At 35.7% G+C, this 14,785-nt stretch overlaps 2 protein-coding genes across 2 annotated transcripts; both read right to left on the bottom strand.

The window, feature by feature from the left end:
- Positions 1 to 4,450: 4,450 nt before the first annotated feature.
- On the bottom strand, positions 4,451 to 8,177 carry LOC136816300 (myosin-2 heavy chain-like). Its single transcript, XM_067072628.1, has 4 exons — positions 6,904 to 8,177; positions 6,238 to 6,466; positions 4,679 to 5,258; positions 4,451 to 4,456 (listed from the first exon to the last, which is right to left on the bottom strand). The coding sequence occupies exons 1-4, from the start codon at positions 8,129 to 8,131 to the stop codon at positions 4,451 to 4,453; spliced, it is 2,043 nt and encodes a 680-aa protein (XP_066928729.1). The 5' UTR covers positions 8,132 to 8,177.
- Positions 8,178 to 9,435: 1,258 nt separating this feature from the next.
- LOC136816277 (uncharacterized) lies at positions 9,436 to 14,204 on the bottom strand. The gene is made up of 2 exons (XM_067072606.1): positions 14,117 to 14,204; positions 9,436 to 11,180 (listed from the first exon to the last, which is right to left on the bottom strand). The coding sequence occupies exon 2, from the start codon at positions 11,150 to 11,152 to the stop codon at positions 9,503 to 9,505; it is 1,650 nt and encodes a 549-aa protein (XP_066928707.1). The 5' UTR covers positions 11,153 to 11,180; positions 14,117 to 14,204; the 3' UTR covers positions 9,436 to 9,502.
- Positions 14,205 to 14,785: the final 581 nt, after the last annotated feature.

Genomic DNA, 14,785 nt, shown 5'->3' with positions numbered 1-14,785 from the left:
ATAGTGAATTTTTCATAATTGCCGTGTTTAAAATGTGTTTTCTGACTGATGTAACCAACAAAACTATGGCAAGTTATACATTTTCTGTTAGACAAACTATTCCTGAATCTGAAAATTCAAAAATTGCATTGAAAAAATTTGATGAAGAAGAAAATGAAGACTTTTGCGAGGAAGAGTATTTCAACTTTGAAGAGCTTAGTTTCGGTGAAGAAAGAACATTTTGAAAAAATTTTCACAGTAGATGGTGTATCTTTTACCGAACAATAAATATTTTTGCGGAAAATTTTTGTAAATGCTTCTTTGTCTCGAAAACTTCAAAATAGTGGTTTTTCATCAATTTTTCATCTGGATTTTGCTTAAAAAAACAGTCATAACTTTTGACACATCTTTTTAGAAAAATTTTCCCCAAAATTTAAAATAGTTCAATTCTTTGCGGACAGTGTAAAGAAATTTTAAAACAAAAAAGTTAATTACCCATTAAAACTAAGCACTTTTTGTAAAAGAGGGTGATGCAACATATTATCAACATCTTTTTAAAGTTCATAACGTCATTTTTGCAATTAAATTCTTAGATACACCAAAGAAATGGGCAAATTGGGGAAGTTGGAATGTATGTAGTTTGACATGTGGTGTCGGGAAACAAACTCGTAGAAGAAGATGTACTGATCCATCTCCTGCAAATGGTGGAAGTGATTGTAGAGGATCGAAAATTGAAATTAAAGACTGTTTTATAAGACTAAATCTAAATTTCCATGAGGTTTTTTCTGGATACTCGGGAGGGGGGCATTGACATTGACGTGCTACTGGAGTTTGAAAAGTGGACCCTGTCAGATATGAATGTTTGGTAAATTTGGGACCCTGAAAAGTGGCTAAAATGACGAAGTGTAGACAAAAAATTGAAATTTTTTCTAATTTCCACCCTGACAATTGTCCAAAAAAGTCGACCCTGTCAGATACGCATCTTTAAAACTAGTAAATTCGGGACCCTGTCAAAAATCTTCAGAATAAAAAAGGGACCTTGACCATTGGCACATCCCCGTTTTCTATTTTGTCTGAGTGTCTCCCCTGGGTCAAGATAGTCCCGAAAGATGACCAATAAAAATGTTTTGATATCTTGTTTTCGTGATACACAAAAAAACTATGTAAGAACACGAAATTGAAAGTATTTTAAAACTTAAGAACAAATTAAGAACAATCTAAGGCTCAGTTCTAGCGAATATTCAAGAACAAATGTAATGAGGCTAAGACTGAATCAAAAATATAGAGAAATGAATACCGTCAAAGACAGGAGCTAGTACTTTTCTACCAAATTTTATTTGAAAAAGCTCAAAAATATACAGATGGCTGCTAATTAAGAATCAAGAACTTATAAGCTAAAAATGAAAAAGTAAAATTTATGAGTGAAAATTCTAAAAAATTAAGAATAACCCAACCTGAGCCAAAATTTACTGGTTTATCGGCTCAACGAGCTCAATTAAATTTTGATATGGTAACATAAAAATTCCGGCTAGTTCGAAACGCAGGTCACAGGTCACAGGTCAACAGGTCACAGGTCACAGGTCAACAAAGTGCAGACCGGAAAAAAGATAATAAGATCATAACATATACATAACATAAACATCAATACATAACGCATTAAATTACAAAAAAGTAATACATGTTATTTAGATATTATAAAATGACAATTGAATAAAATAACAACCTAGTGACACTTACTTACAAAAATAATGACAAAATCATAAAATATGATGCCTAACAAGACAAAAACACGAAAAATATTTATAATACAGAATGTGATGTTGATAGTGTGAATGGATATAAAACGGCACCAATCAGAAGCTTGTGAGGTCCCTAAGAGAGTGGTTTTAGAAGGATGAAACTAATTAATCATTCAATTGTTATTTTAATGACTTAATGACAATTTTTGACAAAAATGTTGACAGAATCACAAAATATCATGTCTTACAAGAGAAAAACACCAAAAATATTTAGCATACCGAATGTGATGATAACAATATGGCTGGATATAAAATTACACCAATCAGAAGCTCGTGAGTTCTCTGAGAAGGTAGTTTTAGAGCGATGAGTTTTATTATATGTAACCATCATATAACATTACAAACATTACAATATGTAATATACCTGTTATACGTATAATATGGTTTTAAATTTTCTGGTCTGCGTTATACACGGCGCAAACTGCGAAAGATCGATAAAAGCACATGGTTAAATTTTGATGTTTGAAATGGTTTTATATGGATGAAATTGCTTGAGAATTATGTTTTTGATAATTCTTTGTGTTTTCCAAACATTTTCCTCTGCAATGACATTGATTAGAGTCAACCTGTCATCACTGACCTGTGACCTGTGACCTGTTGACCTGTGACCTGTGACCTGCGTTTCGAACTAGCCGTAAAAATTCTGATTTTTTTCAACTTTCTAACACCTAAATTTCGATTCTTGAATTTAATCTGAAGAAGTTTTGTGTTACGTATCATTTTTGTCACTTGCTCACTGGGCCAAATCCCAGCTCATAGACCGAATCCACTGATTTCCTATAAAAGTCGTGCGTTCATGTTTCTTATTTTCCCTTTAAGCTTTTTATGAATGAGGATTCGTTTACCTTGACAACGCAATATTACCTCGTTACTGCTACTATTACAACGTTACATCATGATTTTCCATTCTTCGTGGTTTGCACACAGCAAATGCTACAGATTGAAAGAAACATTTTTAAAAATGTGCCACGAAAAAACAAAGAAAGTCATCTGAAATATGGTCCAAGTCTTAAGGAATCACTTTCTGCTCGAGAAAGGTTGCAGATTCGCCTCTAGAGTCTTCAGGTATATCTCATGTAAAACTGAAAATGAGTTATTAGATTTTACTCTATTCTCTTTAGTACATGGTAATTGGACACAATGGGGAGAATGGGTTCAATGCAACACTTGTGGGAGCTCTCTTGGCAAACAAATTCGTTATAGAAGTTGTACCAACCCAGCTCCTGCGCACAATGGATACGTTTGTACTGGGCAAAAATCAGAAACTCGACACTGTGGTTTATTTTGTTAGGGTTCGTGCAGCTGGTTTTTAGAATTTCATGAGGTAAATTTTGGCAAAACGAAACAATAAAAACAACAAATATGTCACGTCAAGGAATGATACAGGCTGTCCCGAAAAATAGTCCTGTCTCAGAACACGAGGTCAAGTAGAAATTTGTTTGGTGTGTATGTCTAGTTTATCTTTTTACTCTTAGATTCCAAATAAACGGGGGGGGGGGTCGAATAAACGGGGGAGGGGTCGGAGAATTTCGAGATTTCAATAAACGGGGGGGGGGGGGCTAATTGCCAGGAGGTTGGAAATTGTACTTCTGAAACCCCAAAAACAAGGTAAATATAGGCTAAAATCAGGCTATTTAGAGCAGAATAAAGGGCCTTCTCTTTGACAGCTGAAAATATTACTAAAAATTAATAAACGGGGGGTCCTAATAAGGTCCGGGGGTTGGACAATTTTCGAAAATTAACAAGCGGGGGGGGGCATTTATTTGGAACCTAAGAGTAGCGCAACGCAGTAATGGTTACAGTGAAGCAGTTGTGAAATAAAACATTTTTAAGAACGTATTTTATTTTTTTATTTTAAGTATCCGTCCGAGATTCAACCAGAAATTTTTAAACTTCAACCTCAAAAAAACTCACGTCTAATACATGTCAATCTCAGCTCTGTTTGGAGAGCAATTCCCTACTGAAAATATCGTGTCATTATAAGCATTTTGATTAATTTTAGTTACCTCTGATGATATTTTTCTCACACCAGATTTCATAATAATGTATCCGCTTGGTATTCTAAGATTTACTTTAAAGATTTTGGCCAGTAAAAATACAAAGAGAAAAAGATAGAGAACTTTTTAGAAAAAAAGTATTGGTCATTTTTCATTTGTCCTTGGAGCCACCATGGCAGTTGTCATTTGCGGACAAAGTCGGTACATTGATTGTTTTCTGAATTGGACGACAATACTCAACTCTCCACCGTTTCATTCATGTTTATCCAGAGTCTCTGTAATAATTCCATTGTCATATGTTAGTTAGGGTGTTGGCGATGACTCTACGCCCATGTTATCATTTTTAACAGATATCGCCCAATCAATGAGTAGGGATTCCGGGTTCGATTCTCTAAAATCTCGTTACAAAGTCCAGTGTGGGATTGTCGAAATTCCAGTTAAGATCTGATAATGGTGTAAATGTGAATGAGGAAGAAATTCATTCATTTCCAAGGGGGGTCGAGTCTTTGAAAGGCCACTTGGACCTTCTCGACTTCCAACTCTCCACTACCTGTGCAAAAGTAAGAAAATGAATTGAATATCAATGGAAATAAGAACAGGGTAAGTGTGAAGTGGTGAAGTGAAGCCAATGTTTCTAAGCTTACAGTATTTTTAGAAAATTAACTTTAGATTACTTTATCTCTGAAATTAGAGAGAATTTATTTATCATTCATATCTTGTTGGATAGCTTAAAATTATCTTTATTTTTAGGTGCCTTTCGTTCCACTCAAATTATAAACAAGGACGGGTTGAACTCAGACGAGGTCAGGGAAGTAAATTTGAAGTAAAATTTAAAGTAGTAAATTTGACTAAAAACTCTGAACTTGTCAAAATTTTATCAGTGGTTTTCGTTATAAAACTAACCGGTTGCCTTTTTCCTGTCAGTAGTTCCTGCTGTCCCACGATATCCTTGAGAAAGTGTCCCGTTACAACTCTTCGTCCGGTCCCTCTTCCCTTGAATTCTTCCAATTGTGATTCTAAGCTACGTTGACCTATCTTGGATTTTTCCAAATCAGATTTCAACTGATCGATTTGATCCAAAGCTTTTTCAGCTATCTTTTCTTTTTCGTCCGATGAGTTTTTCAGATTCTCAATATCTTGAATTTTTTCGTCAATAGTTGCTCTAGCTGAATTGAGTTGATTATTCAAATCTAAAGTATGTGCCCGAAGATCCGTTATTTCCCCTTTTGCTTCTCTTGTTCGAGCTCTCAACTCATTGATTTCATCCTCATTTTTCTTTATCTTTAGTTGAAGCCTCGTTTTTGTTTGCTCCAATTCAATTTTGCCAGCTTGGAATGAGTTCAACTTTTGCTGCGTTAAGTCGAGCTCTTGTTCTAAGTTTTGGTTTTCTTCACCAATTTCTGTGTTTTGTCCTTTAAGAGTTTCCAGTTGGTCTGTTATTTCTTCCAAGTTTTTCGTGAGCACAGCCTGCTCGTTTTTAGCTCTAAAGAAAATAATTTAGAAAGAAAAAAAATTTCCCCGGGAGGGGGGAGTGGGTTTACCAACTGACGGTATGTGCGGCGAAAAAATTGGATTTTAGAATCGCACCCTTACAGTGTAGAAAAAAATCGGTGAAATTCATACCCTTACAGTGCATTTTTTCAAATTTTAAACTCTTTTAGAGCAAAAAAAATCAACATTTTCGAGCAAAAATTTGCAATTTTTCCCAGATTTGCAGAAATTTCCACCCTTACAGTGCATTTATCAAAAGTCCACCCTTACAGTGCATTTCTGATATTTTGAAAAACATACCCTTAACCACCGCACATACCCGTCGGTCAATTTTCCTGACTGCCCCCCCCCCCCGGGGATCATTTTCAATCCAAAAAGTCTTAATTGCTTCTTTTCCATAAGGAGCTTTATTGTTTTGCAAGGTTGGACTTACTGATGGATTACCTAATAGTGCATATTAAGCAGGCGCCCGTTCTGCATAAAATTTCGTTCTGTTTGTATTAATAATTAAATACTTAAGAATGATTTTTTTCTAGGTTTTAAGCATCCGTAAGAGAGGCCCGGGGGGCACTTGATTTATAAACGACGGTATCTGACGCCAAAAGTGGCTTTCAAAATCAGACCGTTATAGTGCAGCCCTTGAACAGTAAAAAGGTACCCTTACAGTTTGATTTCATATCTTATTTTGCTGAAGCCACCTGAAAATGAGCCTGTCGATGTCGATACAGTGTGCAAAACAAATCAAATGGGTGCAAACCAAAACTATAAAGTTACATTTAGATTTTTACTGCTAGGCTTGCAATTTAGTAGTCCCTGCCCCAAACACACCCTTACATTTCAAGTATCTCAAAAACCCTACCCATGAGGGCGGCACATGCCGTGGGCCAGATTATACGAGTGCCCCTCTCCCCCCGGGAAGTTAGGTCAATTAAGAAAATTAAAATCAAAATGTAAAAACAGCCTAACCATACATTGTTTTAGCCACTGCTAACGCATTATTGGCAGCTTTGGTCTGTTCTTCCATTTTGCTTCTAAATTGCTGAGTTTCTGTTTTCAATCTCTTTTTGATCTCGTCTTCTTTTTTCTCGTCCATTGTTACGATTTCCTTTTCCAAGTCTTTACGCGCTGTATTGATCAGCTGCCTGAGTTTTTGCTCGGATACGAATTTATATTCTTCAAGGAATTGGTCGATCCCAATCTCTATAGGTTTCAAGAATAAGAAATTATAATGCTGCAAAACGTTATTAAATTCGGTGACAAGAAATGATACAAAAAAGTTTACTATACGATTTCCCTGCTTTTTGGCATCAGCTACCTGCTAGTGTAGCTTAAGCGTAAAGAATTTTTGCAATGTCGAAAAATCGCTAAATTTACATAATACTTTTTCAAATTCGAGGAAAAACTATTTTTCCGATCATAAACATCCGCAAATCATTGGATAAGAATGAAAATTCGCCGAAGGGTGACAAACATTCTTTGAAACACAACCTGTGACCACAAATAAAACAAATCTTTTCGTGCTGACTCTCAGTAACAAACAGTTAATAAAATGATAATCTGGAGCTTATTGAAAAGAATATTTATCTATCGGTATGGGACCGAACCGATTTCATAATTTTAGTTGCAAATAAACTCACCGGATTCGGGGTCAAGCTCACTTTCTTTTTTCTTTAGCCACATTTCTGCCAATTTCTTTTTGTCGAAACTGTCGATAAAGAATTTGATAGGAGCTCCACACTTTCCTTCTCGTACTTGAGTTGAATAATTTTCTACCGCTGTCATCAGAGAGTTCATAGCCAAAATATTATCTCTAGCTATATCAGCATAACTTAGGGCAAACATCATTCCTCTGGTGTCATTTAGTTGCTTCTCTGCAAGTATTTTTGCACCTCTTGTCACTTTATCACTTGCAATAGTCGGAATGCAACCTTCGCTTACCAGGCTAACATGTGCCAAGACTGTTTGGTAACTTGGATGAATGAGAGATCCAGCTGGTTTCTGTTTCAACGTGTGAAGCATACCAACAAAGCAGGATCCATAGACAGCCCCTGCTGCGTAAGAAATGCTGTTATTGTTTAATTTTGTATCTTGAATATAATCTTCTACAAGATCTTTAGTCTCTTCAAAAAAATCATCTTTATGTAACGAATTCCACAATTCAACACTTTTCTCGATGTCAAAAACCATTGGAGAGAATCTGCTTGCTTCTGCATGATTGCATACTGCAGTGACGACCAAAGTTCCAGTGATATCGTTCTCTTCCAGCTGTTTAATGGTTTGCTGGTGGACTGCTTGTAAAACCTTTCCGCTAATGCAGCTTCCCAGTTTGTACAACTCAGATCCAATAAAGGATTTCATATCAAGCAACTTTGCCTCAAAATCTTGATTTCTTGTTTCTCCATTGAAAGGGAAATACCGCGTGTTTAACCGGACAGCATTGTTCCCAAATGGCACGTCTTTTCTTAATGTTGACTTTTCAAGGTCCACCAAGTATTTTCCATGATTGTGAAAGTCTTGTATGCTTGATTGAGTGTCAGATAGTTCTGAGAGGCTTGATGAAGCAATTTCAGAAGTCAAACCTTCTGCTTGTAATTCAAACTCATCAATTTTATCCTCAATCTTCAGTTTTTCTTCATGGCTGAAATAGTATTCTCTTTTTAGCTTTTGAAGACTTCTGATTTGATATTTCAAATGTTGGACATTCTCTTCTTGCTCTTCAATCTGACGAATTCGTTTAGAATTTTCAATTAATTTTGGACAAACAGAATGACCAAGAGTTATACTTGGATGGTATGGTATATAATTACCGAAACATCTAGTAGAAAATTTTGATGTCGATTTTATATAATGCCTAATGATAAGCATTGTTTGTTATAATAATCCTTCTACTTTTTATCTCTTTTCTTAGCCTATAAAAATAGAAGAACAAACAGAATGAATATATCATTTTTATGGTTGAAGGTAGAAGATACAAAATTCAAAATCTTAATGTTTCCTCAATGTGACGAATAAACAGTTTCCCGAATCCTTTCTTGCAATGGGCTGTTCTATTAAAAGTTCATACAGGGGGTGGACGAACCTTTCCAAGTCAAAAAAAAATTTTTGAAAATGTTTGAATACCCCCTGGAAAATGAAAAAATTTGCAAAAATACCTTGGAAAAAATCTTTTCATACCTTAAAGTGAGGTTGGACAAACTAAAATCAGTCTGGAAATTTTAGAATAACTTTTTAACCCCTTCGAAAGATATAAAAACACCCTCTGGAAATCTTTCTAGGATTACCCTCTGAAAAAGTTCGTCCACCCCACTGTATGGATATGAAATGGAACGGTCATGTATGATTAAGGGGATATTTATATGGAGGCAGGCTGGCCTGGCTAGGTGACGTGGGATATTTTTTCGAACGCCACGTGATCTATTTTTAGCAATTTGATTCGTCAAAAACTTTGACGTAGCGTTCGAAAATCCATATAAAGCCCCAAAGTCGTAAATTAAAAAAGAAAGCCCTATGTCGCGAAGGTGCCAAGCCCCTTGCAAAGCCGACTTCCAAGATATGTCGACCTATGTATCAAGCTTAGCAAAGGTTTCTATGTATAATTATATTGTGTGTAATCATATGGTTGAAAGTTAAAAAATTCGAAAAACCTCAAGACTATCACAGACCCAGTGGGGAGAATCCATTTGCTAATAAATTCTCACATGGTCACTGAGACAGGGGTGTTTTAGAATAAAACAATATGATATTTATTGGTCATGACAAATATATTAAAATCACCATTTTCCAAAAAAACTTTAAAAATTAAATAAAGAAAAAGTAAAAAAGGGACACTGACAAACTCGGGGAAACTTTATTAATACATTAATTAAAATGACGGTTACACAAGGTACTCAGAAATTTTTAACATAGCTTCCTTAAGGCGAGGCCAATTTAATTTGTTGTTTTACGGGTCAAGTTACCCAAAGTGTAATTTCTTTGATAAACAACAAGAGCGATAAAAAATCAAACTTGAAAAAAAATGTACCGTAGTATAATAGCCGTGGTATATCAGGAAATATTATATGGCTGTTTTTGCGTACATGTATATTATAATCATAATTATTTAACAATTAAGAATCATAAATTATTTGTATTACCTTAAAAATTATTTCTACACATCGTACCATCAATATATCAATATAATCGATTATTTATCTTCCATTATGTTTTTTTTGATTTGCCGCTAAGTGTTAGGTACTGCTACTTTGGTGCCACTTTCGGGGTTGCTGTTACATGGGTTTTCACTTCCGGGTGTGCTGTTACATGGGCTACTTGTTTGTCTTCTTTCTTCTCTTGCTCTTCCTTAGTGAAGTATTTGGATAACCACATTTTTGCGATATCTGCTTTGGTAAGACTCTTCAAGAAGAAATTGATTGGAATACCAATCTTTCCTTCTTTCGCTCCCTTTGTGTACTCATCCATAGCTGTCATAATTGTGTTGACAGTCAAAACGCTATTCTTTCCATCATCGACCTCACTAAGAGCAGCCATGGTGCTTTTGACGTCAGTTGCACGCAGCTCTGTTACTTTCTTTCCTTCACGAGCATTATCAGCAGCACTGCTTACGGTTTGATTCGCATTCTGGGTTTCATTGTGCAAAGTTGCCAATTGTTTCATGGTGGATGCAGGATCGAATTCACTAAAGGCTTTCACACCAATTGCGATCTTCTCGCTTGTTATTGTTGGGATAAGGCCCTCGCATACCAAACTAACATGGGATAAGATTGATTGCTGACTCAGCAGAGCTTGCAGATTTTTGGAAAATGATGAATCTATTCCAAAGCCTCCTTCCATGTCAGTAAACCAAGCAGCAATTTTGAAGTTAGATTCTAATGATTCAGCTGTTGCCAACATATCTTGGCTAGATGTTGTCGATGTGCTTTTCAACATGTGAACCATACCAACAAAACATGAACCATAAGTTGCGCCTGTAACCAATTTCAATTGTCGTGTTATTGATACGTCTTTTTCTTGCGCAGTCTCTTCATTGTCTGAAGCAGGTTCAAGAACTTTGAGTTTGTCAGTTTTAGGTGTTTCACTGACATATCCTTGCATTTCAACCATGTCACCAACCATTAGATCGTCTTCATAGCATGCGTTCCAAGACGTTACTGCTTTGTCTGCATCGATAACAAGTGGAGAAAAAATACTCGCGTTGGCGTGAGTACAGGTTGCTGTGATGACCAAAGTTCCCACTATTGAATGTTCCTCGCGTTGTTGAGCTGTCTGCTGTTGGACTGCATTTGAGACTTTTCCACTGATTTTGCTGTCAAAAATACTATCCACTTCTCCAGAAACAAATGATTTCATTTTCATAATGGTCGTTTGGCTATCTTGCTTTTCATCGTCGAATGAAAAATATTGAGCATTCAACTTGATGGTGTTTGAGCTGATTGGTAAATCTGTTTTGATCAGAGACTTGTTGAAATCCAAAGGGGTTTCAACATGATCATCAATCAATCTAATCTTTGCCTTCTCCTTGTTGATAAGGGGAAGATTTGTTTGCAATTTCTCTGCATACTTTGTAGCAGCCGAATCCACGTTTTGGTGCAGCATTTTCATTGACTGGCTTAACTTCGCGTCTTTAGCTTTATCTTCTTTACTATAGCCAAGCTCTATAGCAAGCATCTGAAGGCTTCTTATTGCGCGTAAGTTATCCTGCATAGCATCTTCTTCTCCGTCAATCTCTTGCTGATAGACTGCAATGTTTTTTAATGGTGCAAATTTCTTAGGATGCACAACATTGCCAAGGACGATGGTAGGATCAAAGGGTATGGCGCCGCTTGACCATCTCTTTGAAGTGATTGATACTGCATTTCTCAGCGCTGTCTTCAGCTTCAAGGCGTACATCGTTTGCGCTTCTCAAATCGTAATGTACCTAAAAATTAAGTACTACCTTATCAAACAAGTTGAGCCCACAAATGTTTTTAAAATAACTTTAAGGGCTCTGACCATAGTGATTTTTTTTTACACGTACAAAATATAAATTTCTGTTTAAAGTAGTCCACAAAACTATGACACATTATACCAGGGATATGTTATAGCGGAGCTGGATAACGCACATTTAAAAAAGCCTTGTTCTATCTCTGTCCCTGACATTAAAATTTGATATGAAATTTAACTTTTTAATTACAAACTCGTGAAATTTGGATTTCCTCTTAGCCAATGATTCTGCTGCTGCATTTATCGTTCACGATTAAAAACTTTTAATTATCAAGAGGGTCTGTAAAACATTGGTGACAGACAATTTAAAAAAATGGAAAACATTGTTTTCATTAGTAAAGTTATAAGAAGTTTCTTCTCTAAGATTATAAATAGTACTTTTTCATTTGAAATACCGCGCTACACCGCGGGGTGCCTCACATTGAGTTTCAAGCCGAAGGCTAGAGGTCAATCTCTTTGGTAGGATTTGAAGCCAACAAATCCTACCAAAGTTGCGCGGCCTTGAGCGACCCGCCTGGTTTTTACACAAATGACAGATTGAAACTAAAATTTACCGCTTAATTTCGAAAAATATATCACTCGAAGACAAAGGAATTGCTAGATTCAATCCGTCATCAAAAATACGGCGCACATTTTAAGGCTTCAATTTTTCTTGCCTGAGAAAGGTTAGAGATTGACCTCTAGCCCTTCGGGCTTGAAACTCAATGGTGCCTCACTTTCTAACTGATATTTTCAGATAGCATATCGGTATGTCTGATTATGGAAAAAATTTCAAGTCAAAATATTTACATCCGAAATCTTTAAAGAGAAATCATGAAAGCTTCTCAAATTCATAACACACGCTGATAAAAATAGATTTCATTTACAAAGAAGCTTTTGGGATATCTTCTATAAAAATTATTTTGATGAAAAGCGGGAACATCATAGCAAAATATGTGCAAACATACTACATGAATACTTTGTCTGCTTCATTTTTCTTATAAAAACAGAACACTCAAGGGGACAGAGATGGATTTCTATTATGAACAGTTTACAATAGAAAAGACAAAGAAGCAATCCGCTAAGGAATTATCGTCCTTCATCCAGCTCCGCTATAACATATCCCTGGTTATACAATATTTTGGTGGGGCGATTATTCCTAAATTCGAAAATTTAAATGTCAAGATGAAAAAAATTTACCACGTAGAAAATGAGAACTTTTGCGAAGAAGAGTATTTCAACTTTGAAAACCTTATTTTCGACGAAGAAAAAACATTTTGAAAAACTTTTTGCGGTAGAATTATTTACCCGAACTAAAAATAGATTTTCGGAAAATTTTTGTAAAAGCTTCCTTGTCTCAAAATCTTGAAAATAGTGGTTTTTGCCCAATTCTTCAACAATTCTTCATCCCTATTTTTTAATGTAAACTTTTGAAGAAACTTTGAAACAAAAAGATTAATTACCCATTAAAAGATACCCTAAACAAAAGCTTCATTTACAAATCGACTAACCAACTTTCTGACTATGGTCAGAAGCCCTTAAAAGATTGCGTAATCTTGGAATGTTATGTTACAAAAGCAAAGTAAAAGTTGAGTTAGTCTCTCTACGGGTCAGCTTTCAGAGGTCGGATCCACACGTACCCGACATTCTCCAACCATATAACCCCTTCCCCGGGTTTGTCGCTCTCTTTTTTTTCCTTTTACCAAAAAAAATCAAACTCTCGATATTTTGACCATATATTATTCAAATCTCTCTATAGTTCGAACTAATTCTCAGTTACGAGTTCAATTCCAAGGGTCAACTGTAAATGGACTTGCTTTCCAAAAATATCTTAATCTTTTCTGAAAATCGCCTCATACTAGCGATAAAAATATAATGGCTTCCAGGGCTAATCTCATTATTAATTCAAATAAGAGGTTCACCCGGGAAACAAGATTGTCTGGCAATCGTATGAATAGACCTGTTCATAAATTACGTTACGAACATTGTCATCCAAACCCGAAGGGCTAGACTCGAGACTCCTGGATGGGAAATGAAGCCACTTATTTCCGATCCAGAACGCCCGCGTGTGGTTTTTACACAAACGTCAGATTGAAAGTAAAATCGATCGCTAGATTAAAAAAAAAACATTCCTCAAAACAAAAGAACCGCTAGATACAATCCGTCGTCATGATTGTGGCGCGTTCTAGGCACGTTCTGGATGGGAAATAAGTGGCTTCACTTTTTGTCGCCTGGGAAATGTTAGAGATTCTAAATTAGCCCTTCGGGCTTTAAACTCAATGGTTATGAACATCAATTACCTCGTTTTGAGATTATTGGCATTGTGATTTACTCCCAGCGGATTTTATTAAACCTACTTTCTATTCATAAAAAAACATTTAATGTCTCAAGGGACATGGTAATTGTTTGAATACGAAGCAAGTGTTGTTCGTGGCGTAATTTATGAAAAGGTCTATTAGTATCGAAATATAAACTTCAATGACATTGCTTATTTGCCCCGGCAAGGAGGGAGGGATTGGATCTGTTAGGGTGTTGAAATGGAATAGGAGGCTCACCAAATCGATTCCAAGTTTGAAATGTGGTGTGAAAACATTAGATTTTGAACGCTAGACTGTAATAATGTTAATCTCTACCGAATTTTTGCTATAATGCAGTAGTGTATATAATCAAAAGTTATTGGTCTTGTGCCGCTGTCCCAGGTTTAGTCATAAAAATTAAAAGTTTGCCCCCCCCCTCATAGAAAACTTGAAAATATAAGAAAATTTCGAGATTTTATTCCGATTGAAAGCTCAGGCCATCAACACCCCCCCCCCCTTTCCCGAGATAAGAGTCTTTACCATAATTCATTACGCTAGCTAGGACTAAAATATTTTAGAAAATTTCATGAGATACCTTTAGAAATCTTCACTGATGTTTTCAATATCCTCCAACACTTCTTTTTTTTAACTCCTCACATCCAAGATCGCGATAGTTATTGAATGAAGAGCATTGTTAAATGTTCTATTTATGTGCCTTCGCTTTATCAGATGCACATTCAAGGAGTTAAGAAATTTAAGAGATATCTTTTGAACTTCCATAAAAGGATTATTTTTATGTAAAAACAATCGACTCTCCGCCTCAGTTTATATGAATTGTTGTGTCAACGTCTAGAGACCGTTGGTCTATATTTATTTTAGATAACCAAATTTCTTATTGGCCAGATTGTTTTCGATACATAACTACCGAGGAATTCATCTCCTACAAAAGAAGTTATGTATCCCAGGACTTTAAAGCCCATATGACATAAACATGTCAAAAACGTTGATCACAGGATAGTGTTAAAATAGTCATAGTTTTATAAAGTACCAGACGCGCCAAAAAATATTTGGATTAAAACTTATAATGGATATTGACTGTAACATAGACACTCCAAAAACAAAAGATGCTTTGCATAAATTTTGCAATTACTCTTTGCACTAAAAAGTCTAAGCACTTTGATAAAAGTTGAGCAAAGCTAACAACAAGAAGATCGGTTATAAGGTTCCTCAGTCCACATTAAAGTGGCAGCCTTCTACGCCATAA

This window comes from Clytia hemisphaerica, unplaced genomic scaffold (genome assembly GCF_902728285.1).
Source record: "Clytia hemisphaerica strain Z4C2 unplaced genomic scaffold, Clytia hemisphaerica genome assembly, whole genome shotgun sequence".
NCBI classification, from domain to species: Eukaryota; Metazoa; Cnidaria; class Hydrozoa; order Leptothecata; family Clytiidae; genus Clytia; species Clytia hemisphaerica.
This window is presented reverse-complemented; position numbering and strand designations above follow the sequence as displayed.

Bases quoted from the DNA above. Each gene is read 5' to 3' on its own strand.
- LOC136816300 (XM_067072628.1), bottom strand. From the start codon at position 8,131: ATGCTTATCATTAGGCATTATATAAAATCGACATCAAAATTTTCTACT. The intron at 6,467-6,903 runs GTGAGTTTATTT...TGAAACCTATAG, and splicing joins TGAGCTTGACCCCGAATCCG to AGATTGGGATCGACCAATTC. The intron at 5,259-6,237 runs GTATGGTTAGGC...TATTTTCTTTAG, and splicing joins TTAGCAGTGGCTAAAACAAT to AGCTAAAAACGAGCAGGCTG.
- LOC136816277 (XM_067072606.1), bottom strand. From the start codon at position 11,152: ATGTACGCCTTGAAGCTGAAGACAGCGCTGAGAAATGCAGTATCAATC.